We start from the raw sequence: 21,332 nt of genomic DNA, 5'->3' as shown, positions 1-21,332 counted from the left end.
CAAGATCCAGTGTCAACTGGATGCAATTAAAAGAACTTTTTTTTTTCCGCCAAAAAAAAAAATGGCAGCAAATGGGTGATTGGGCTATGACCATTAACCCAGATCTTCCAAAAAGGACAAAGAACTGCATTTCAGAACCAAAGGAACCCCGGCTTTCAGTTGGTTAACTTTCCGCTTTGACTTCCTTTTGCATTCCGTGTGAATGCAGTGAATGCTGCATGGATCTAATGAAGCTAAATATCACAGTTCAAATATTACTCATGATAAAAAAGATTTGATAGGAATATGCAGAAATGAAGCCCATTTTCAGGCTAATAAGGTGAGTTAGTAAATCCAAACACGCTGTTGGATTACACACAGAAAGACAAGTCATGAGTTAAACAGCCCTTTTGGCCGATTTTGGAGCGGGAAGGGATCTTTGCTGCCAGACGGAGCTAAAAGCGTCAGAAGGAGACTCTGGCACAGCGCTTTCATTACCACCATCCCTGCCTGTCATTCTGATTCCAAAGCGCTGGCTCCTTCAACAGCAACAACCCGGGGGCAGATCTGTTATCAATTTATTTACTATCCCTCCCGGTGGAAAGGCTCCCATGCCACGAATGCGGCGTGGATGTTAGGAACTGTCCCTGGGGGAGCAGCGGAGGCTTCCACCTCCAACGTTTAAGGCGGAAGCTAGCAGATTCATCAAAGGAGGGGCACGAGGGTCTGGGGGCCTCCTTTGGGGCCGCTTGAAGACGACGGCAGCGTGGGATCGCTGGGGTTGAGGGGTTGGGAGAACATCGCTGCCGACCTCCACTTCACTCAGACAGATAAAAGTGCCTCGTTTTTCTGAGCCAAAACACAGAGAGAAAGATCTATAAAAGCTGTGGAAGGACATTAAACTTGAATGATGCGCACCTTCATCGGCTGTCCACATTCAACCCGAGCAGTGCAGCGTGTTTACTTACAGTGCAAATAGCAGCCAATTTATTCTGAACCTCTTACTCCATCAAATGTGGGACACAGCACAACTAACAGGCATCCTGGGATAAACAGGGACCAGCCTACTTCAGTGGGCTCAGTTCCTCTTGACCTGTGGTCCTCCAGGACACCAGAAGAGTCAGGTTGTACAACTTACGTTTATCAGACGTATTTATCCAGGACGCCTTCCACTCAGTGGTGACAGGCACAGTCCCCCTGGAGACACTCAGGGTTAAGTGTCTTGCTCAGGGACACAATGGTAGTAAGTGGGGTTTGAACCTGTGACTTTGTGGTCTTCTGGTTCAGAGTTGAGTGTATGCTAGCCCGCTAGCCCGTATGTTGCTTCACAGACCTGTATCTGCATGGCGGGCGTTGTTAATATAGCAACTGACGACTGTAGGATGATTATTGGCGTGGTTACTGGCAGCTGAATGCATTCTGTGGATCGTCGGCAGTGAAATTACAGTCCGGCCTCCATCCTCTCCCACTCGCTCACCAAAAAAAAAAAAAAGTTTCAGCAGAAACTCTCAGTAGGATAATGGTCTCAAGCGACAGGTCACACATTAGACCGGAAACGACTTGCATCCCCCTCGCTTTTCCTCAACCAATTCATCCCACCAGACACCCGCAAAACCGCTGAATATGTGCACGGAGCCCCTTAGAAACAGATACAAATGTGCATTTAGATTGTGAAAATTAGCCCGAGCTGCCCACGCAGACAGGAGCATATGGGACGAACGATACAGCATTGAAGTTTGATCCCCTACATCAAACGTTAATGGCAGAAATGGACAATTTCGAACTGCCACTCCCATTTACAGTGAGAAATGTGAGGCATTAAAGTAAATTGGACAGGATAATTGGCCACTATCTCTCTCTCTTTTTTTTTTCCACGACAGGACGCCCCCTTTCTTTTGTCCCACTGGGTATTGCATGTAATTTTGGGCCCACCAAATGAAATGCTTACATGGACGAGGACAGAGGGGATACGCACGTTCCATTTTTTCCGTTTAACATTGATGGGCCTCAGAAGCCTCATCCGCAAGTACGACCAGCAAGTTACAGAGTTAATGAGATTGGCTGTGGATTTTCAGTGTAGGGTTAAGTCTAGTTTAATTAAACCCAGTAAGAGTCTGGCAGCCCGTCGCCATTGCAGTGTAATAAAAAGCAAAACGGGCTTTTCATTTGCCGCTTGTTTACACAGCATATTGCTGTAATGAATCTTTTTTTTTTGGTAAATGGCAAGATATTTCAGGCTTTAATGCAATGAATTAAATAAATGTTTTTTTTTTTTACGGTTTTATTCAATGCTTTTATGGTTATGCTTGCTTTTTTGAGGTTTATTAGAACTTTATTATTATTATTATTCACAAAAAGAAAATTTATATGAATCATTTCAACTTAAAGAAAACACATTCATACTAATCACTATAATAACAGTATCAGAAAATTGCACATTGTATACTCTAAATGTAATATTAATCAGTAATTTTAGTTTATATATTTAAAAAAAAAAAGCCTTGAAATATTCTTGGGCTTTTTTTTTGTTCCAGCTGCGGCTTTTCCTTCTGGCAGCCCATGTCCAGCAAACCAGCTGCCGATTTACAAGGACATCGGGACAATAATTCACTGAACTGTCACAGAGAGATGATTTTGCGCATTGATCTGAATCATCCGACCTCAGCCCGGCAATCGACAGTCCTGCTGCGTGTGCAGGAAAGGTCATCTAGCAGATTACTGTCACCTCTATTGATTAGGTGCAATGATAACAGGGACATTGATAGATCGCAGTGGCTGTGCGCTGGGGAGTCCCCTCCTTCCCAAACACACCCGCCACACCCCTGATTCAGACAGAGGAGCCGCACCAGGGCACGCGAACAAAATATTTTGTTGTTCCTTGAGCCAAGCTGGTGAAGAAAGTGAGAAACCAGCTGGGAGCCTGACAACCACATCCCAAGATAATAAAGACACTTGTGCTGAAGAGCCATCTGCGGCAAGCACATGGTTTATCTACCGCACTCTCCAGCGCTGCATGCCATCTCCATGTACTGCCAAGCCCGAGGGTTGGCGTGGAAGGGAAAATCTGGATAAACCCACATCATATCACTTCAGTATCTTGACAGGCACTCCCGGGCACCTAATGAAGCATTAAACCTAATTATTCCATCTCCAGTAGCCTGGAGAGTTTTCTGAAAGGAAACAAACAGAATATTTTGTTCTTTGTGTCGAGGCCTTTTTTCTCTTTGCTGAGCCCAGTTAGCACAATCAGATGTTCTCAGTGCACAATAGAGATGAAAAAGCAGCTTTGGAGACAGCCATTATAGTTCCGTTAATCAAAACGTACAATGCGGGGATTGTGGCTCATTGTAATGTGCTGTCGGGCGAGCAGACCTTGAAGGCTGGAACATGCATCACCATTGTTCTAACAAAGGCTATTTAACTGCTAACAACAGAAATGCACAGAGACAAATTACACAACCAAGTAACAACACAGAACTAACCTTGAGAGAAAAATTAATCACGTACGCGCACAACACATGAAATGAAGTTAGACAAAGCTGTGGTGGCTCCAACAGAGGAGAGCTCTGCTCGAGATTCGCCCGAGTTGGAGAGCAGGAAGCCCCTCCTGGGTGTTGGGGAACTCTGTAAATGGAATGCCGCCCCAGGGTCCCTTGCATTATTAATGCACGGGATCTGTTGCTGGCGCGCTTCCCTCGAATATAATACCGTCCTCTCCCCGGCATGCCATTCCGCCGAGGAGTGCCTATACGAACTTCCCCTGGCATCATCACATCAGGCTGTGGCCCTTTTTATTCCGAGGTGGGGGAAATTCCAACCCCTCCTACACTACAATCGCTTCCCCAAGGCCTGCCTGCTTTTAAAGCCGGTCTTAGAATTACTGCCTAACAGGTAGAGACGAGCGTAACATCAATGCTATCAACGCAGCCCGGAGAGATTTTCGGACACCCACGGTGAAATTGCATCGACGCACTCAATCATGTCCCCCCTCACCACGCCACACTCATAATTTACCTCCGCTGAGTGTTTGCCTGACACATCACTTACTAAGTGACAGCCAAGGACCCATGCCGGGAAAAAGCAGCGCTCCCCCCCCTCCAGCAACGCAGAATGATGGGTGACACGGGTGGTTGTGAAGCGCGCGAGCGCCTGTTCAGATGTGAGCCGCGCTGAGAAATAAGGGCGTAGGCGGGGAGAATGCATCATGCGTGCCACACACTGTCCCCCACAAAAAAAAAAATTCTATACAGAAACCAGAAGCAATAAGATAAGCGTTAAGACGTTAAACAAAGAATAAAGGTTTTATATGTAAGTTCCTTAACGTGACAAGAACAAAAATCGAAATGGACTAGTGCATTTCAAGAATCAGCACCATGAACAGCTTCTGTTTATCACACAATGGCAACAGACAGTTCATTTAGATCCTTCATAGAACGCATGGAACCAGCAGAAGTTGAGTGAGAGCTTAAAAGCTAAATTTAATCATGGCCCAGTTTCCAATAATAGCAGGTCCCTGATAATAGACCGGTCGAGACAGAACATGGGTTTCTCTCTGGAATTTGTCTGGAAAGAACTACCGCATACAACTCATATGACACTGGATTCGTTGTAAAATAACCGACAGTCGCATATTGTTGCAGATCTCCAATGAGAGTCAAGCGTGTAAGATGGGAAGTCCGTGACATTATTTTGTCTTGCATGGAGGCTCATCTCCATCTTTGTCAAACGGCCTTCCCCCGAGCAAGAGGTGTCCCCCGCCTGAGTCTTTGTCGGGCTGCGACACACCCCAAGCAGGAGACGCCAAGGGCCGGCAAATGACAACGAGAGCAACAGGGCGGAAATAACAAATTCTGATTGGTTTGCGGCAACTTCCTGGAAGTCAAACGTATAAAAGAGTTTTCTCTTGTGGACTCTGGGCACTTGTCCAGGCAACCTCCTTAGCTTGGCTCTTGGCTGTTCTCTATCTTTCTCTATCCCTTTCTCCTTTCTTTTATTTTGGGTTCTTCTGTAATATTGGTACCTTTTTTTACATTCAATATTTACATGCAATGGAAATCTACTGGTGTAAATAAATTTTAAACTGTTAATTCTTTTAACCTCTATTGGGACATGCCTCTTTCTGCCAGGTAAAATCAGATTGGAGTGTTTTAATACAGTGTTGTGTAGAGAGTTTATACTTCTTTTACAAGCACATTGGTAACTAGCAGAAAATAAACATTTGCATGTACAGCAATTCACAGACGCCCTTATCCGGAGTGACTTACAAATCAGCAGTTACACTTACAGCCCCCCTGGAGACCCTCTTGCTCAGGGACACAATGGTAGTAAGTGGGGTTTGAACCTGTGACTTTGTGCCACTTTGCAATTGGAACACTGTGCCGATCGAAACACTGAGCTGCGATCTCATCCCGCAGCAGCAACCCAGACTGGATTCGGCCCCGAGGCGGCCGATCTTCTGAGAAACAAGCGGCTGAGTGACCGCTCCATCATCACCGGTTAATTGCGCTGAGCCGGACTGGGGTAAGGTGAGACAAATGGCAGTGTTTAAGACCAAGGCATGAGTAACAGCAGTAACAAGTCATTAGACAGGAATGGCCCCCTAATCTGACGAATGGATTATAGCTGCCATTGATCAAAATGTCGCCCTGTCATATCACCTAGAATCCACACTAATGGTATTAGCATTTTAATGGCGGGCGTGACAAAGGAGTGAGGGACGGACGTAGATACAATATCAACGTCACAGCTCGGGCTTCGGTGGCCCGTTTTATCTGAGGGGGTAACCTTGGAAAGAGGCATCACTCTGCGTAGACGTGAACATATCAGCCGGGTAATGAAAGGTTTCATCAGCGACAAGGTGGGCCGGGAGGAATAAATAACAAAATAAATAAGGAAGCAATGGGCAATTCAATAACATTTTTCACATGTACAAAAATGGATTTTCCGGCAGTCGGTTGTTTCGGGTCCGGTATCTATCAGTGCCAGAGGTCCTGCGTTTGACATTAGCTATAATTACAGAGAGATTTGGTGGCTGATAAGTCCCAAAGCACAGGCTGTTAGTGAATTAGCCCAAGGTCAGACATGATTTGGGGTGAAGGGAGAGATTTAAAAATATATTCACGCACAAATGTAGTATCCAGGAGGCAGAAAATGTCATCTTGATGTACGTCTTGAGTCACGCTCCATTCAACATTGACCATACACTAAAGGCCAAAACAATAAGGCATATTAGACATATTTATTTAACATTACAGGTAAAGGTCACTCATTTCAAACCTTTTGCAAAGTGCAGCACTACACACTGAGCATACTGTAAGTGTCCTCAGGACTAGCAAACATGATATAAGAAACATGATATGATATTTGCACATGAGGCGTATTGTCGAGCACTGGTTTAAATCGACCCAAAGAGTACAGCTGTCAATCATCAGACAGCTCCCATTTTAATCATATGTCACAATCTGACCTTTTTATGGTACTCTGGACTGGGATTTCATGTTGCCCGATCTTGTCTATGATTGTTGTCGGCAGTCACTGTCCTCATGCGCCCATGGACTTTTATGCCTTCTTTCCATGCGTGATATGTTTTTATGTTATTTTGTATTAAACCTCTGTTTGAGTTGTGCAAATGTGTCCTTCCCTGCACTGACACATCACATTAAAAACATTATTCTGGGTGACAAAACTCATTGCTCACCAAGAAAAAGGGTAGTTAGTTTCTCTTCTACCAAGCAGTTCATCATTTCTGTGAATCCTGAGGACGCTTTGTCCCAACGCGTGGCACCAGTTCGAAAATAGTTCTCCACACAGCTCTGTTTTCTGAGCTGATCAATCCAGCTCTGTTGCTCAGATTGGTTTCCACCCAGCCAAAAATACATTCACAGAGCTTTCTAAATTATCTCTAGACGTTAATATGTTTTAATAATAATCAGTGCATTCAACACCTTCATACAGTACATTAAGAGCAATTTAAGAGTGTCTGTGAAAACCTTTAAGCCTTTTCACATGAGGATAAGACTTCTGCACAGTGCTGCTGACGTGCTAATTCTTTAACAACCCACTTTTTGTGACCTTGGGAAAAATTATCCACTTGATCCTAAAAATACGTATATTTTTTAATGGTTTGCTTTACCTGGGAATCTCTCTTCAACAGTTTAGTTGAATGTCAACTTAGAACCTAGGATGAGACCCTGCCTCGCACCCAGTCACAAGTCAGATATAATCAGGATGTTCCACAGATTCCAGACCATGGTGTGAAATTTGGTTATTGTTGGAAGATCCAACAATCTGGTTATTATTGGAAGCAACGAATTCATAATTTTGTCTGGAAAAAAATTTGTCTGGAAACGGCAGTGTGAAGTGAAGTGAAGTGAGTGTCATTGTGACACACAGCAGCACAGCACACAGTGACACAACGAAATGTGTCCTCTGCTTTTAACCATCACCCTTGGTGAGCAGTGGGCAGCCATGACAGGTGCCCGGGGAGCAGTGTGTGGGGACGGTGCTTTGCTCAGTGGCACCTCAGTGGGATCCTTCTGATTACGGGGCCGCTTCCTTGACCACTAGACCACCACTGCCCCTTAAACACCACTGCCATTGAGTGGATGGGCGTGATGCATGCTGGTGTTATTGAGTGATTTTTGGCTGCTGAGCATTACAGGAAAAACAAAAGAACACCCATTTCCGCAATATTAACAAATCACACCAAACACAAAGGTCAATAATTTTTAGCTATGAGCATTAATCAAGGCAACGTGTAATGATGATTACACAAGCACCCCTCAACACAACAGAAAAATAATCAGCCGCTAATTTTCAGCTATTTTAGCCACGTAATTCCTCACAATTAACCGCTCTGATGTCACATCTGGCAAAGAGACGCGATCGACGAAAGGCACTCTGCCTCCTCTCAGGGCATCACAGCATTCGCCAGATGAATGCGTGCGACCTCACCTGGAACGAACGCTACACATCCTCCAACAGGAGGGGTTCGTATTTCACAGGCGCTGCGCCGAGCGAAGGTTCAAAGAGCCAGCGCCGAGCCAATTTCACATCTCGCAGCTATAACGCTGGCCGTTCTGCATCACTTTTCTCATGTGGACTCCTCTTCTGCCAACAGCGGCAAATGAAAACTGGAAAACGAGGCACGAGGGGCAAAGAGCAAATTACAGCCCGTCTCAAAACGCAGCCCCGGACAATTCGAATGCTGCTGGACAAAAAAAGGAGTCCCACTAAACTTCAGCAATGGAAGCTGCCACTCCTGGTTTGGTTATTTTGCCCATTAACTGTCGTCTCACAGGCTAAAACGAATACGCAGTGCAAACGGACAGAAATATCTGAAAATCTCCACTGCCCAGAACAACCTCCTGGGCTTTCTCTCAATTTAGAATCCCTGTAAAAGAGGAGCTTCCTTACACCAGCACCACCAAAGATCACAGGATGAACTGCAATGGTTTCAAGTGCATAAAAAGGTGATAGCACGGGCAGGAGCTGTCAATCAAACGGGGCTCGGAGAGACGTTCCTGTCAGACTGATGCCCTGCCGTGGCCAATGGGCTCAAACTTGGAACATTCTGATTCCATGATATATATCCCCCAGTGTCGGAGAACACCACCGGCCAGAGACTTCATCAGGAAATTAATAAATATGCGGTTTATATTTAGACTCAATGAATGTCATATATATTACAGAGCATATAGTTATGATATATTACAATCATAATAAAGTGGATTTGTCACTTTATTAATTATTAATAACCATGTTGTTTTATTATCTACAGAAAGCACCCACTGTATTGCACTATTAAAACACTTAAAAAGTTCTTTTTTTTAATTGCATGTTAATTGCAAGTAGCAATTGCGATAAGTGCAATAAGTGCTCTTAATTGCATATCTTTTTTTTATTAGGACTACTTGTTATGCTCAATGGTAATCTGACTTCACTGCTCATATTCTGCCCTGTTGCTCCTGGTCCTGCTCTGCCCGGCAGTTTTCTGAGGATTATCGACTTAACCCTTCAGCTGATCTCAACCTTTGTCCAGATACAAAGTTGACAAAACAACAGTGAGAAGATGGTTACGTAAATGTGCGTTTTCAAATACCTCCAGTCGAGATTTATGGATATTACAACCTCTGTAATTATAACACCGAAGTGGGCCATTTTAATTATAATACCTCTCATCACAGGCTTCTTTTGTTGCCACTGTAGACAACTTCTTAATTGCATTTCTGATACCAAACATATTTTAAAGTGGCTCTTCATCAGACGCTCCTTTGTGGTGACATTTTGCTCCAAATTACGAGATCGTAATAATGGTGCACACTACACACCCTGACCTGAATTAAGGGATTAAATGAAAATTATCATCCTGAACGATTTGGCTTTTCGATGCAAGGTGGATTTACTGAGAGCAACCAGTTGAAAAACTCCGATACCACTCACCGAACAAAAAGTGCCTAATTAAACACCTCACCCCAATTTTCCACACTTGCCTGTTATACCACATCTTACAGAATCCGTCAATTCTCATCAGCTAGATCCATTAGCTAATTTGTCTTGATGTGTTTCTGCCGTCTTAATAAACACAAACTAAATCTAATGTGACAGAATAATAACCCCCCCCCACAAAAAAGAAGATGCGATTAGGCTTATAAGCGGCAGCGATGAACAATTAAGGCAGTGCAGAAGCCTCAGTTCTGTCTTATAATCAGGTCCATGATGCAGCACACTTCATCTACCTGCCAAGTGTCTCATGAATAATGGATGGGCTCCGAACTGAGACATGACAGGTGCGGGGAGCCGGGCGCCCGCCGGAGCTGTTCAGCCCGTCTGAAGACACTACGGCCGAGTCCACGCGTGTGTGGGGATGTAAAACAAGATGGAAGTGAAGGTGCCCCTACCCTCGGCGTTGACGCAGAGCGCCCTCTGAGTCTGGGCCCCCGGGCCGCAGGTTCCTTGGCTGGGCGCACAGGCGCCCTCCGTGTCCACGCGCCACAGGAAGCAGGCTGAACCCTCGCAGGGCACGGACTCCAGCAGGTGGGGGCAGCTGTCCGACACGCCGGCCGGCTCCGGCTCCCGCAGCACCCGCCGTCTGCGGTACCTAAAGCCTGCGGACGCAAGGCGGATGAAGAGAGAAGAGAGGCAGATTAAGGTCACAGCGAGACACGGCCGACCCCGGGCCGACCCCGCGTTTCCTAGAACCTTCTCAGCACGAAGGGCGCGGGTGTAGGCAGTGGTGAACCACACTTCCCCTGCCCGTTCATGCTCTGTACGGCACCCCGGCATTGATCTGCTGCCTCTTCTTTTCACAAAGCGTTGGCGCATCGGATAGAGAAGAAAAAGTACAGAAACATCGGCGGGATTTTTTTCCTGGTTCGTCGAGGCAACGCCTTTCTTGCAAGATCCAAGCGATGTTTGATCAATGCTCTTAATCCTTTAAAAAGATAATTAGTTCCATCAATGCTCCATTTTTCATCTCTTGGCTGGTGCTCAAAAAGGCAGACAGCAGAACCGATTACACCCGCGAAACTGGGCCGCACGTCGAGCTAATGAGAAAACACGTCGAATAGCTAACGATTTTGCGTATTATCACTTACTTTTCAAATCTACAGTAAATGATGTTAACATTAAACATCGCGCAAGGGCCCGGTCGTCTGGGAGGGCAATGGAGCGCAATGGGAGCGATCTGTCAAGGTTTGCGCGGTGCAACAAAGCGAGCTTCCTGCTTGTGCTACGATTACTTAATCCCTGACGTGAGAAGCGGACTTTTCAACTTTCCTTCCCGCAGAATTCTGCAGGCTCCGAGATCTGAGGATCCCGAATATATGAAAAGAAATAACCACAGCTTGGAGCTCCCAGTACGGAGGAAACAGAAAAGGCTGCAAACTCTGTAATACATCAATGTCGCATACCAGGAGGGCCTGGACTCACAAGCCAATGCCCAACAGGCCCTGGTCTCTTACGCTCATTCTTGTTTCCCTTAATAAATCACACGGAATCGCGGTGATGGAGTAGCTTAAAATCACCTTATAAACCATTCACTCCAAGCACACCTGTCTGTCTGTCTAGACTCTGCAGTCCCGGGTGAAACAGACTGCAGGGTGAGTGCGTTCAGGGAATGGATGGCCTGTCCCACAGACACCTCTGCACAAAGACGTCCTTGGACGTTTTTTTTTTTTTTTTTTAATTTCCATCCTCGTAATCGCTCCCGACTCCAAAAGGAAAGTGCAGCGCTTAGCGCTTTGTCTCCAGATCCCCGCCCTGATGCAATAATTTTCCCCTTTTTTTCTGCCGAGGATGAAAGGATTAGTCACGGAATTTGTTATGAGCGTCTGCAATGTGATGCGACGCTTCGGCTGCGCCTATCCAAGGCAATGGGCTTCTAATGAAAATAGTGCTGGGTCAGATCCATGGGAGCATCTGTGGTCAGCCACAGTAATGGAAAGCCCTGGGCCATGTGCTGAATGCTGTAATAAATCCCCTGTCCTGTCTCTTCAGAAATGGTCCATCCATCTGTCCGCGTTTCCACGTAACCTTAACTGTAGAACGGGCTAATGTCAATGGAACACAATACGTTGTGTGGAGTGTCGCACCCACTAACTCACACGTCAGAATGCTTGAATCTACAAATTAGTGTTGGTAGCGGCCATAGCCCTGAGAGTCATACCTGTGATGTATTAGGAGTGCAGAGAATGGGAAGAGATGGACACCTGGACGTGTGATGTATTAACTGCTCATACGTAATTGAAAGACGGTGTCATAAATAATTAAACATCAGCAACAAGGCCTGTATGAGCTGTTTGTTCCAAATAACTAGCAAGCAGTGCTTTGTTAAAGTGAAGTGATTGTCACATGTGATACACAGCAGCACAGCACACGGTGCACACAGTGAAATGTGTCCTCTGCATTTAACCCATCACCCTGAGTGAGCAGTGGGCAGCCATGACAGGCGCCCGGGGAGCAGTGTGGGGGGACGGTGCTTTGCTCAGTGGCACCTCAGTGGCACCTTGGCGGATCGTGATTCGAACCGGCAACCTTCTGATTACGGAGCCGCTTCCTTAACCGCTAGGCCACCACTGCCCCACCACTGTTGTTCTGATATGGTTTTGTTTCAATCCCGAAGACATAAATGCTTAGACATGAGCAAACACTCCTCGTAGGCTTTTCATGTAGGGTTCGAATGCTAAATTTGATGAGTGTCGGGAACAGCAGCCCATAATGCATAGTCTGTGGAGTATGAAGGATGGGGTGAATAAAGAATAAATAGGCATCATATTTCTTCAAGCACCGAAAGATATGCTGACAAGGAATCCCAGATGTCCACCCAGCCGCATAAAATAAGCCCACATAACGAGCACCTTCATGGTTATGGATGGTTACCGCTGCTGAGTGTCAAGACCACATTAAAGTGAATAAACAATGGAATCACAGTCGACCCCATCTAATTTACATTCTGTATTTATAATTGTTCTCCGTACCCTGCAATTATCACCGCACAAGGCTTTAAAATGTGAATTATGCGCAAGCCAGGCTAACCCCTGGTACCCGATAATTTGTCTTCATTTCATTAATGTATTAATACACATTAAATGTCTCTCCCTTTGTGCTTTACTGGAGGAACCGGAAAAAAAAATCCCTTTGCCGGAAAGACACTGGCAGGTCCCAGAGCAGGCGATTAAACAAAAAAAATTGCAACCTACCAATCATTTTAAAACTAGACCCAGCGGCTGGGAGGCTATACCCGCGGAGAGCATGCACATGGAACGTCCTTTCAGACATGGAGTGAGGCATCGATCCCACAATCGCCCCGGACAACTTAACTCCCCAAACGGCGAAAAACAATTTGGTCGAGACACATCCCCACGGATGTTAATAATTGAAAGGTCCAGCAGTCGTATCACATTTTTTCAATGGAAGAGACATGGGGCCCGGCGCTGCGACGAGTTTCCCCCATCGCATCCATCCTGCACAGCACTACCTCAGAATCCGGCGCCGCTGATCATTACCAATTCCTCCCTACCCTATGATGCGACTAAGCATCTTCACGTTCAAACATCCAGACCACCAGAGCTGAGGAAAAGACAAAGAGATATCCGACTGTGACCAGTCTAAATGGGTGGAAAACAACAAGAAGACAATAATCTTTATTCATGGGGACTCAAGACTGAACATTAGGATGAAATGGGCTTGTGGGTGGGCTGCTGGTCGACTCTGACGTTTATAAACTTAAGGAGGGCAGCTCTCTAGCAACCAGCCATCCAGGAGTCTGTGGGGAGTGATATTAAAGCCAGCACATCATGAGGTCTTAGTAAAGGCTTTAGATCATTTCGAGCCAATAAGGCAGCCATCTTTGTTGGACATGATATCGATTTCTGAGGAGACCTAAACCTTGGGCAATGGAGAAAAATGGCTAAAAAGCTCTGAAGCCCACGTTGCACTGCTTCCTCATACGCACAGCACAAATGTCATATGTGCTCTTAGGTCCTCTGACAGTTCACTTTGTGGCTTTTCGGCACCAGTCTATCCTGGTCTTTGCTCAGCAATGTGCAGGACTGCGTCTACTATCTAGACATAAATGTTGTATGGATTAAATTTGTGGTCGAAAGGCCACAGGGTCCATGTCACAGAGGACATTCTGAGACAGGACAGAATTTGTAAACGGACATGTCAGTTGGAGCTTGAACAAGCACCAAAAAGCAGCTCTATCTAGTGGCACTTCATTATATGACACTGAATACTGAAATAACATATATACCCCTGAATAAGGCATATTACTTGCTAAAGCTAGTTGGATAATTGAAAATAAGCTGAAAATAGGTCCTTCTACAGGTCAAAGCAAACCAACGTCCTTACATCGCCCAGGTTTGTTCAATGGATATATTTGTATTTCTATTTGCTTAGCTTGTTCATTCCCCTTTAAAACGTCTACATGGCAAATTACTTTTGTTACCGGAGACGGATTTAGAAACTTTTGTGGAGAAAGGGGATAAAAACCTCTGGCCCATGGTATCAAATTAGTGACTGTGGTGAATGTGATACGCTCCAGCCTCATTTGATGGCTCTGGGCATCATAGTGTAGGGCAGCAGTTTTCCCCCCTCAGCCCTCATTACAGTACAGCACTCCTGCAGACAGGTAGGATGGTGCCCTTCGTTTCTTTTTTTTTACGTTTTCCCGTTTCTTCCCCAGATACTCTACCCCTCAGGGATTTAGTGCGTAATAGTTGCTAAGGGTAAAGCCAGTGGCCAACACATGTGATTTACTTCCCATCTCACCTTTCCTGCCCTGGGGCTCCTCGCAGTTGTCACGCAGACAGGCTCCCCAGGACGACCAGGAGGACAAGGGGCACTGGTCTGGGCAAGGGACAGAGCAGTGCTGGACGGCTGAGGGCATCTCTCCTGTGCACAGCTTTTCATTCACTGGCCTGGACACTACAGGTGAAAGGACGTTGGAACAGGAAGTGAGAGTCAAGCTCATTGAGCTACAGTCTAAACATCCCAATACAAATCATTACGGCAACGTCATCATCATCACCATCATCATGCACAGCTGGAAGCACTCTGAATTGCACGTATTGTGTCCCCATGGGCCTCTTGAAATGAGTTTGTTTCAGCTCGTTGACCAACAGATTTTCATTTAAACATAAACCAAGATAAAAAGCCATAAAAAGTCCATTGTTGTGCCATTAAAGAGAAATGATTGTTCATTTGTTGCCTGGCTACGTCTGAGCACATACATTTCCGGCATGTACGAGCGTTGAAAGGAGATACGTCTCGGGGCGCTGGCCGTACAGTAATCCATTTACATTCGCTCACGCTGCGCAGGTCGGGTTCAGACACACCTCTGCTGTATTTCATCGATCTGTATCCGCCTCCCCCTCGGTGATTTAAAAAGAGCTTCGTTGCCATTCCGCTCGCAGCTGGCAGTTTGTTTATAGGCGGCTTAAACATTTGCCATGCTAACATTTCCTCTAAAGAAACGTTACGTAAACCAGCCATGGCCGATTCCACCGGGCCAGTCTTATCAAAAAGCTAACAAAGGGCCGCCACGGCGGGCTCTTCAAGAGACGCCGTTCTAATAGAATGGGGGACTTAACAGTGTGACAAGATCATATTATAAATGACAATAATGTTTACTCACTGTGGCAGAGCTATTAAGGTCTGTGCGGTCTCTGCTCTGGCTTACTTTAAAACCGAACCGTAGCGCCGGGTTCATTCATCTTTCATTGACACCGGGCTCCTCTGTGTTTCAGTGCGGCAGACAGTGGGGGGTCAATTAATCAATAGTGTGAGATAAATGCAGGTCAGAAGATAAAGTCGTTTCCTCCTGACCTTGTGCTATAATCTTGTCCTGAGACTTTTCTTTTTACGGTATCTGCAGAATGCAAACGTCACCCCAGGTCTGCTATTTTCATATAATCAGTATAAGTGAGTTCGGGTCTGCCTTGTACCCGGTGCCCACCCTCTGAGGCACTGTGTCCTCACACCAGGACTGGGAAAAGTGACAATTACCTTCCCTCCCGTGATGAGGACTGGATTCATCAGGGACTTGGATGCAATAAGTCTCCCTGGTCTGGATTCCTCCTCCACAGAGAACACTGGCGTTGTTAAGGCGACGGTCCTGCTGGCTTAGCAGCGGGGCGACGTGGCAGTCTCCCCAGTCTGTACTTTTCCAAACGTACCTTGGGGAATGCAGTTGAAGTCAGTGTACACCAAGAACATTCTAGAATATAAGAATAGAACTTTGTCTTGAACGTACGTATTAATGTTCGTTTAGACTGGGATTTTTAGGAACTTAATGCTCCACTAATACCATGTATGCTGTTACTGCATTCAGTAAATATATATATATATATATATATATATATATATATATATATATATATATATGTATATGTATATATGTATATATATATATATTAAATAAGAATATAACAAATAAATAATGCTTCTTTGTATGTGTTTATCTAAAGTTTTGCTTTTTGATTGATGAGTAAAACAATAAAATAACGCTTTAAATTGAACCGCTAACCTGTAGTAATCGATTGGCTGCATAACCTCATTAAATATTTTGTCTTAATCATGAAAATGCATGGTCGCATTTAAAGGTGGTTTTCCAAACACATTTTTATAAAGAGTGCACAGGTAAAATCGATCGGTATTGACCACGTCCTCGTAGCCTTTCGTCTTGAGAAAATGTCACCGGGCTTAATCAAATACCTCGGACAGTTCGGGAGCAAGTCTCCGATTATGTTGCAGGCCTCCTTTTCCTCGAGTGCAGGGCACTCTCTGCCCCCACCTATGGGAGCTTGCAGTCTCGTGCGCGTCCTGAAGCGGTAGCCGGGCGAAAGGTCGAAGGCGCGGCACGTTTTGGAGCATGGACTCCACGCGGACCAGTCCGATGTCTCGCAGTCCTTGGGCATTATGCAAGACTGGAACGTTCCAGGACTGCTGTCTTGTGTGCAAAGGCTGTGAAGAGGAAAAGAGTTTGAACACCATCAAAGGAGTCCAGAGTAAAGAAATAAAATTCCATTTGTTTGATGCGACAAGAAAAGCGGAACACGATGTTTTATTGATCAGATGGAAACAGCTGATGTTTAAGTAAAAAGTTGTAAATTGTGGGTATTGGAAAGTCCACTGAAGGAGCTTTATTTACTGAAAAACAAACACTTTAGAGCAGTGCGGAGTGTGGAGAAAGCTGCATGTTTCCATTGATTACCATAGCTAATTTCCAGAATCTTCAGTGATATGGAGTGAAATGCAATAATTTGACAAAACTCATCAAGTGCACTCGAATATGACAAATCGACCAGTGACTCTTTAGCTCTTCTGTTTGGATGCAATAATGGCAAGAAAGCAGAGTGAAAAATTAACCTTGCCGGCACTTGATATGAAGCAGAGCTCGCCATTACACAAAGGCTCAATAAAATATACAAATGTGAGTTCAGCTGTTTGGTTCAGAGAATCTAATTACTTATGTATATTATAATCTGCCTGCGCGGCATTCATTTCTGTACAATTTTACTTGGTAATTGCACTGTAATTACACAAAATGCCTAAATTGTACTCAGGTGGGAAACATACATATTAAATCAGCACATTTCATTAAGCCAAGATCTAGCACTTATGAATAAATATGTTAATTACAAACTGCAAATGATCTGTCTTATTCTGGATTGCATTCATGGCTAACCTCATTCAACCCCACCTGTAGGAAAACATTCAGCTTTATATTGTATTTGGATAAATATAGTCACATTTCTATTGCAAACCTGTGAACATACACACACATCTGCCAACATGAAGAACGGCCTCATCAATAGGCATTGAGGAAAATGTGTTTGATCAGATGTTTACATGTGGGATTAGCAGGAGGATTATCTGAATACAACTCATCAAAAATTAAGATTCAATACCAGAAAAGGCTTAATTACATAAAAGCATGCAAATCAACAATTTATGGCTGTCTCGGACTCATCAGGTGTTATTTTGTGTAAATTTTGTTTTGCTGCAAGTTTCAAGCAGTCCATTCCACCCAATCGTATTCAGAAGAAGAAAAAAAGAACAAACCAGAAGCTCCTTAAAGGACCCCTATTATGCATTTTTTTTGTTTTTCTATCAATCTTGTTGGTCCCCTGATACTGTATCTGAAGTCTCTTTCTGAAATTCAGCTGTGGTGCAGAATTACAGCAACTTTGTTCCAGTCCCACAATGAGATTTCCCCAGGATGTGCCGTTTCTGTGTCTGTAGGAGAGAGGCGGAACGAGGAGGAGAGCAGCCTATAGAAAGTAATGGGCATTTGCGGAAATTACATCAACACTTCTTGTTTGGCGCAAACGTCTTTTTCCAGAAACAATTTTAATGAACCCACAGGTTCTTCTGAGTTTCACGTAACGAAACAAAAAAATACATTTGTGCTCATTTTTACATCCAATCACAATGCAATGTTTTCAAGCCATGACAGGTGATGGAGTATTTTTTTTTAAGGGGAGAGGTAGGAAATTCTCTGGTCAGAAAAATCATGAGAAACGGGAGGTATCCTATCCACTTATGATGACATAAGGGGACAAATTCCAGATCTGACCATCTGAGCTGCCGCTTTCTGAAGAGTGAAGCAGAATGACCAAAGCACTCTGTACACCAATAACCATTTCTAGTGACTGCAGGACCATAGACAGGCTAGGGGTACTCGTATTAATGTTAAATAATCTCACAAAGTGAAATTTTTATAATGAGGACCTTATAATGAGGAAAAAACACTAATATGGATCATGCAAAGCTGCGCCTGATAATTTACTGACTAACAGCCACCATGCAACACATCTGCATGACCTTTACCTGACCTGGAGAGTTGTTCTGTCGCTGAAACGCCCATTACTAGATTTTGCCCCTTTTCAGAAAAGGGTCAAAAGGTCAAGTTCAGTGGGTAAACTGCAAAGAATCTGGTCAAGGCCACTGAGACACAATCATAAAGTAACACAATCTGAGAGCGGAGAACCATGTAAGTGACATTAGGTGAGTCATCAAACAAAAACCAAATGGCACAAAAAGGTAACTATTTTTGAGACTTTAAAAAGTTTAACTAAAAAAAAAATATTTTTATTTTCTAATGTGAATGCTATCATACATGTGATTACATTTTTTAAAAATGTATATAAATATGGTCTCCAGTAACGTAGGCAAAATGTCACTTACACCCACATGGTTCTCACCCCCCAAAAAATAGTTGATGTCTTGCACTGTTTTCTATGAGTTGTAATATTCGCATGCTTCCATGCTGCTTTATACGTTCGTTTTGATATGTAGGGATGGATTGGAGGGGGATTACTTCTCTAAACATTGAAGTACCACAGCCGAGGATTTAGTCTCGCACAAAACCACACAGTTAACACCTGTAGGAAGACTTAACATTTCTGTCCAGATCCAACAAGCACAATCCCATCTGGTGGCTCGCGTTCGGCTGCGAGGCATCCCTCTCCTGCGCCTTGTACTGTACATTCGTTGCGAGGCGATTAACAGGACTGATTTAGCTACGGCCGCTTCACAGGCGGCTCCGAAGCTCCCCCGGCACTTCCGCAGCCTTTCAACAGCAACACCTCGCCGCCACTGAAGGATATCGGGGATTTACACCTTCAAAAGGGCTTATTTTCACACCGTGTTTATTTCTCAAGTGCCGGCTCGCTGCAGGCAGATAATGTGAAATTGTGCAGACGTTGCCGGGAGAGTGCACTGACCTTAGCATGGCATTCTTGCCATCGCTCCGTGTGCAGCGGACCTGCCGTGTCTGGTAGCCGACCTCCAGCTCCCACGCCTTGGGTGCGTGGTGGTGATGGAAGTGGTGGTGGTGCTGGGGGGTCTGGACATGGCGCTTGACGGTGTTCTTCTGCTTCTCGGAGTCGGAGGCGCCGAAGTCCAGCGTGGTCCTGCCACTGAGCCAGACGTCCTTGTGCTGGGGCAGCCGGCACTCGCTCCAGGGTCCCACCTTAAGGCTGTATTCGTACTCGTGCTCCCCCACGGGGCAAAGCACTTGGTTAGAACAGGTCCTGGTTTGGGTGAGGTTGGGGCAGTTGGCCCCACCGTACACGGGCGTGGCCAGGACCACTCGAGTCCGGTGCTGCAGGCCCGTGCCACACGTCTTACTGCAGACGGACCAGGCGGTGAAGTCGGACACCACGCAGTCGTGGGGACAGGGGATCAGGCAGGCCTGCTCCAGAGCAGGCTTCGGGGAAAAAAACTCGCAGATGTGCTCCGTCACTGAGGTGCGGTTGGAGGTGCGAGCGCAGCGGACGTGGCGCCGCTGGATGCCGTGCTGTGCTGTGACGCATTCCGTTGACCGCGGCCTCAGCTCGTTGTGGGGAAACGGCGCCAGCATGCATGTCCCCCACTCCGACACGTCCCACTCAAACAGGTCCTGGTGCCACTCGCACACTTTGAAGCAGTGCCGCTGGCTCTCCGGCTTGTCAGAGTGGCGGCAGTTGGAGTGGTGGGTGGTCCAGCCCTCGCTGTGGACGCACCACACCGTCCTTGTCTGAATTCCGCCCGAGCCGCAGTCTTCGCCCATGCACTTTCCCCAGTGGCCTGCAACAGAGAGCGAGAAAAAAAGAGGCTTCGAATACTACTGCCACCCAATTTCCAGCCCACTACACCCCCAGGGTCCATGTAGTTAGTTAATGCATTAACAACATGTCCATATTTATTAAAAACGTCATACAATAATTTAACGAATGCCTTCCAGTTACTACAATGACACGTAGTTACTCAATCATCACAAATTGTTACTGTTTGAATTACATGTAGAGAATCAATCACAAACAGTTACTGCATTGACATCAGTCAGTGAATTATTAGGAGGTTTACAGGTCACTGACCTGTAGTTACTGTATTACAACATGCCGTAATTGCAGTAATGGCATGCATTTACTGAATTCTAACAAAGTGCATGCATTTATGGCATAGTTATTGCATCACGACCTGCTGATTATAATTTAACCTGCATACATTAATTTATTGCTGTACCCAAATTAAATTCAAATCTATTCAATTTATTCAATAGTATTCACTCTGATGGAGAGCAAACTTTCTGTAACATGAATGAAGTAACTACCTTTTTTGTGTCTTTTCACTTTTCAGCTAGCCCTGTGCCCCCCGGCAACCTTTGTAAATAAAGCCTGGTCACAATCCTTGAGCGAAATCGTTACGAATGTTCACATCAACTTAAAAGTAGTCTTTTTTATCTAAAGAAGTCTCTAAACTGGCGAGTTGTTTCATAGTTCAATGAAGCTTATCATTAACTTCTCTTTCGCCGCACAGGCTGTGGCATCCGAGCAGTGTGGTGCCACTACGGCGTGCTCGCCTCGGCTAATAAAAAGCTCTGCTTAGACGGCACTGTGTTAAAAAAACAACAACAACAAACAACAACGAAAAAAGACACAATAAACAACAACAGCATGTCAAAGGGGTAATAAGGCACAGAGAATGTCATTACATGTTCTCCCACTGAGACTTCGCCCGTTAACCTCAGTTTCAACAAGGCAACGCTATACATCATAATGTCACTCACCATTAATCCCTCCAAAAAAAAAAAACCCACACGCATTCCATTCAGTTAATAATTCTCTCAAGTGGCTGTGCTCTGGACGTGTTCATTTACATCAGTGCTTGATTGTCTGGAAGATTAATATGTATTTAATGATGCCGTGACGTGGAGTTTGGAGAGATGTGTAAAATTGGAGTTAATAAGTGGAGAATTCTCAAGAAGGAGAAGAAAAACAAAGAGTGGGATATTTCCCCCCCCTTTCCTTCATTTGTGCTGTTGTGATACCAAGAAAAATCACCTCATCAGGTCACGGAGGACTTGC

At 45.1% G+C, this 21,332-nt stretch overlaps 1 protein-coding gene across 4 annotated transcripts in view; it reads right to left on the bottom strand.

Moving 5' to 3' along the window:
• thsd7ba (thrombospondin, type I, domain containing 7Ba) overlaps nt 1-21,332 on the bottom strand; it is a 148,353-nt gene that overhangs the window by 54,870 nt on the left and 72,151 nt on the right. For all 4 annotated transcript variants that reach the window (XM_028991648.1, XM_028991647.1, XM_028991650.1 and 1 more), the window contains exons 4-8: nt 19,209-20,052; nt 16,195-16,443; nt 15,487-15,656; nt 14,251-14,406; nt 9,879-10,085 (exon numbers count right to left, since the gene is read on the bottom strand). In XM_028991648.1, coding sequence (XP_028847481.1) covers nt 9,879-10,085; nt 14,251-14,406; nt 15,487-15,656; nt 16,195-16,443; nt 19,209-20,052 — 1,626 coding nt within the window. The remainder of the gene's footprint in view (nt 1-9,878; nt 10,086-14,250; nt 14,407-15,486; nt 15,657-16,194; nt 16,444-19,208; nt 20,053-21,332) is intronic.

The sequence above is a fragment of the Denticeps clupeoides genome, chromosome 9 (genome assembly GCF_900700375.1).
Source record: "Denticeps clupeoides chromosome 9, fDenClu1.1, whole genome shotgun sequence".
Classification (NCBI taxonomy): Eukaryota; Metazoa; Chordata; class Actinopteri; order Clupeiformes; family Denticipitidae; genus Denticeps; species Denticeps clupeoides.
The sequence above is the reverse complement of the archived record's forward strand: the minus strand, read 5'-3'. Positions and strand labels throughout refer to the sequence as shown.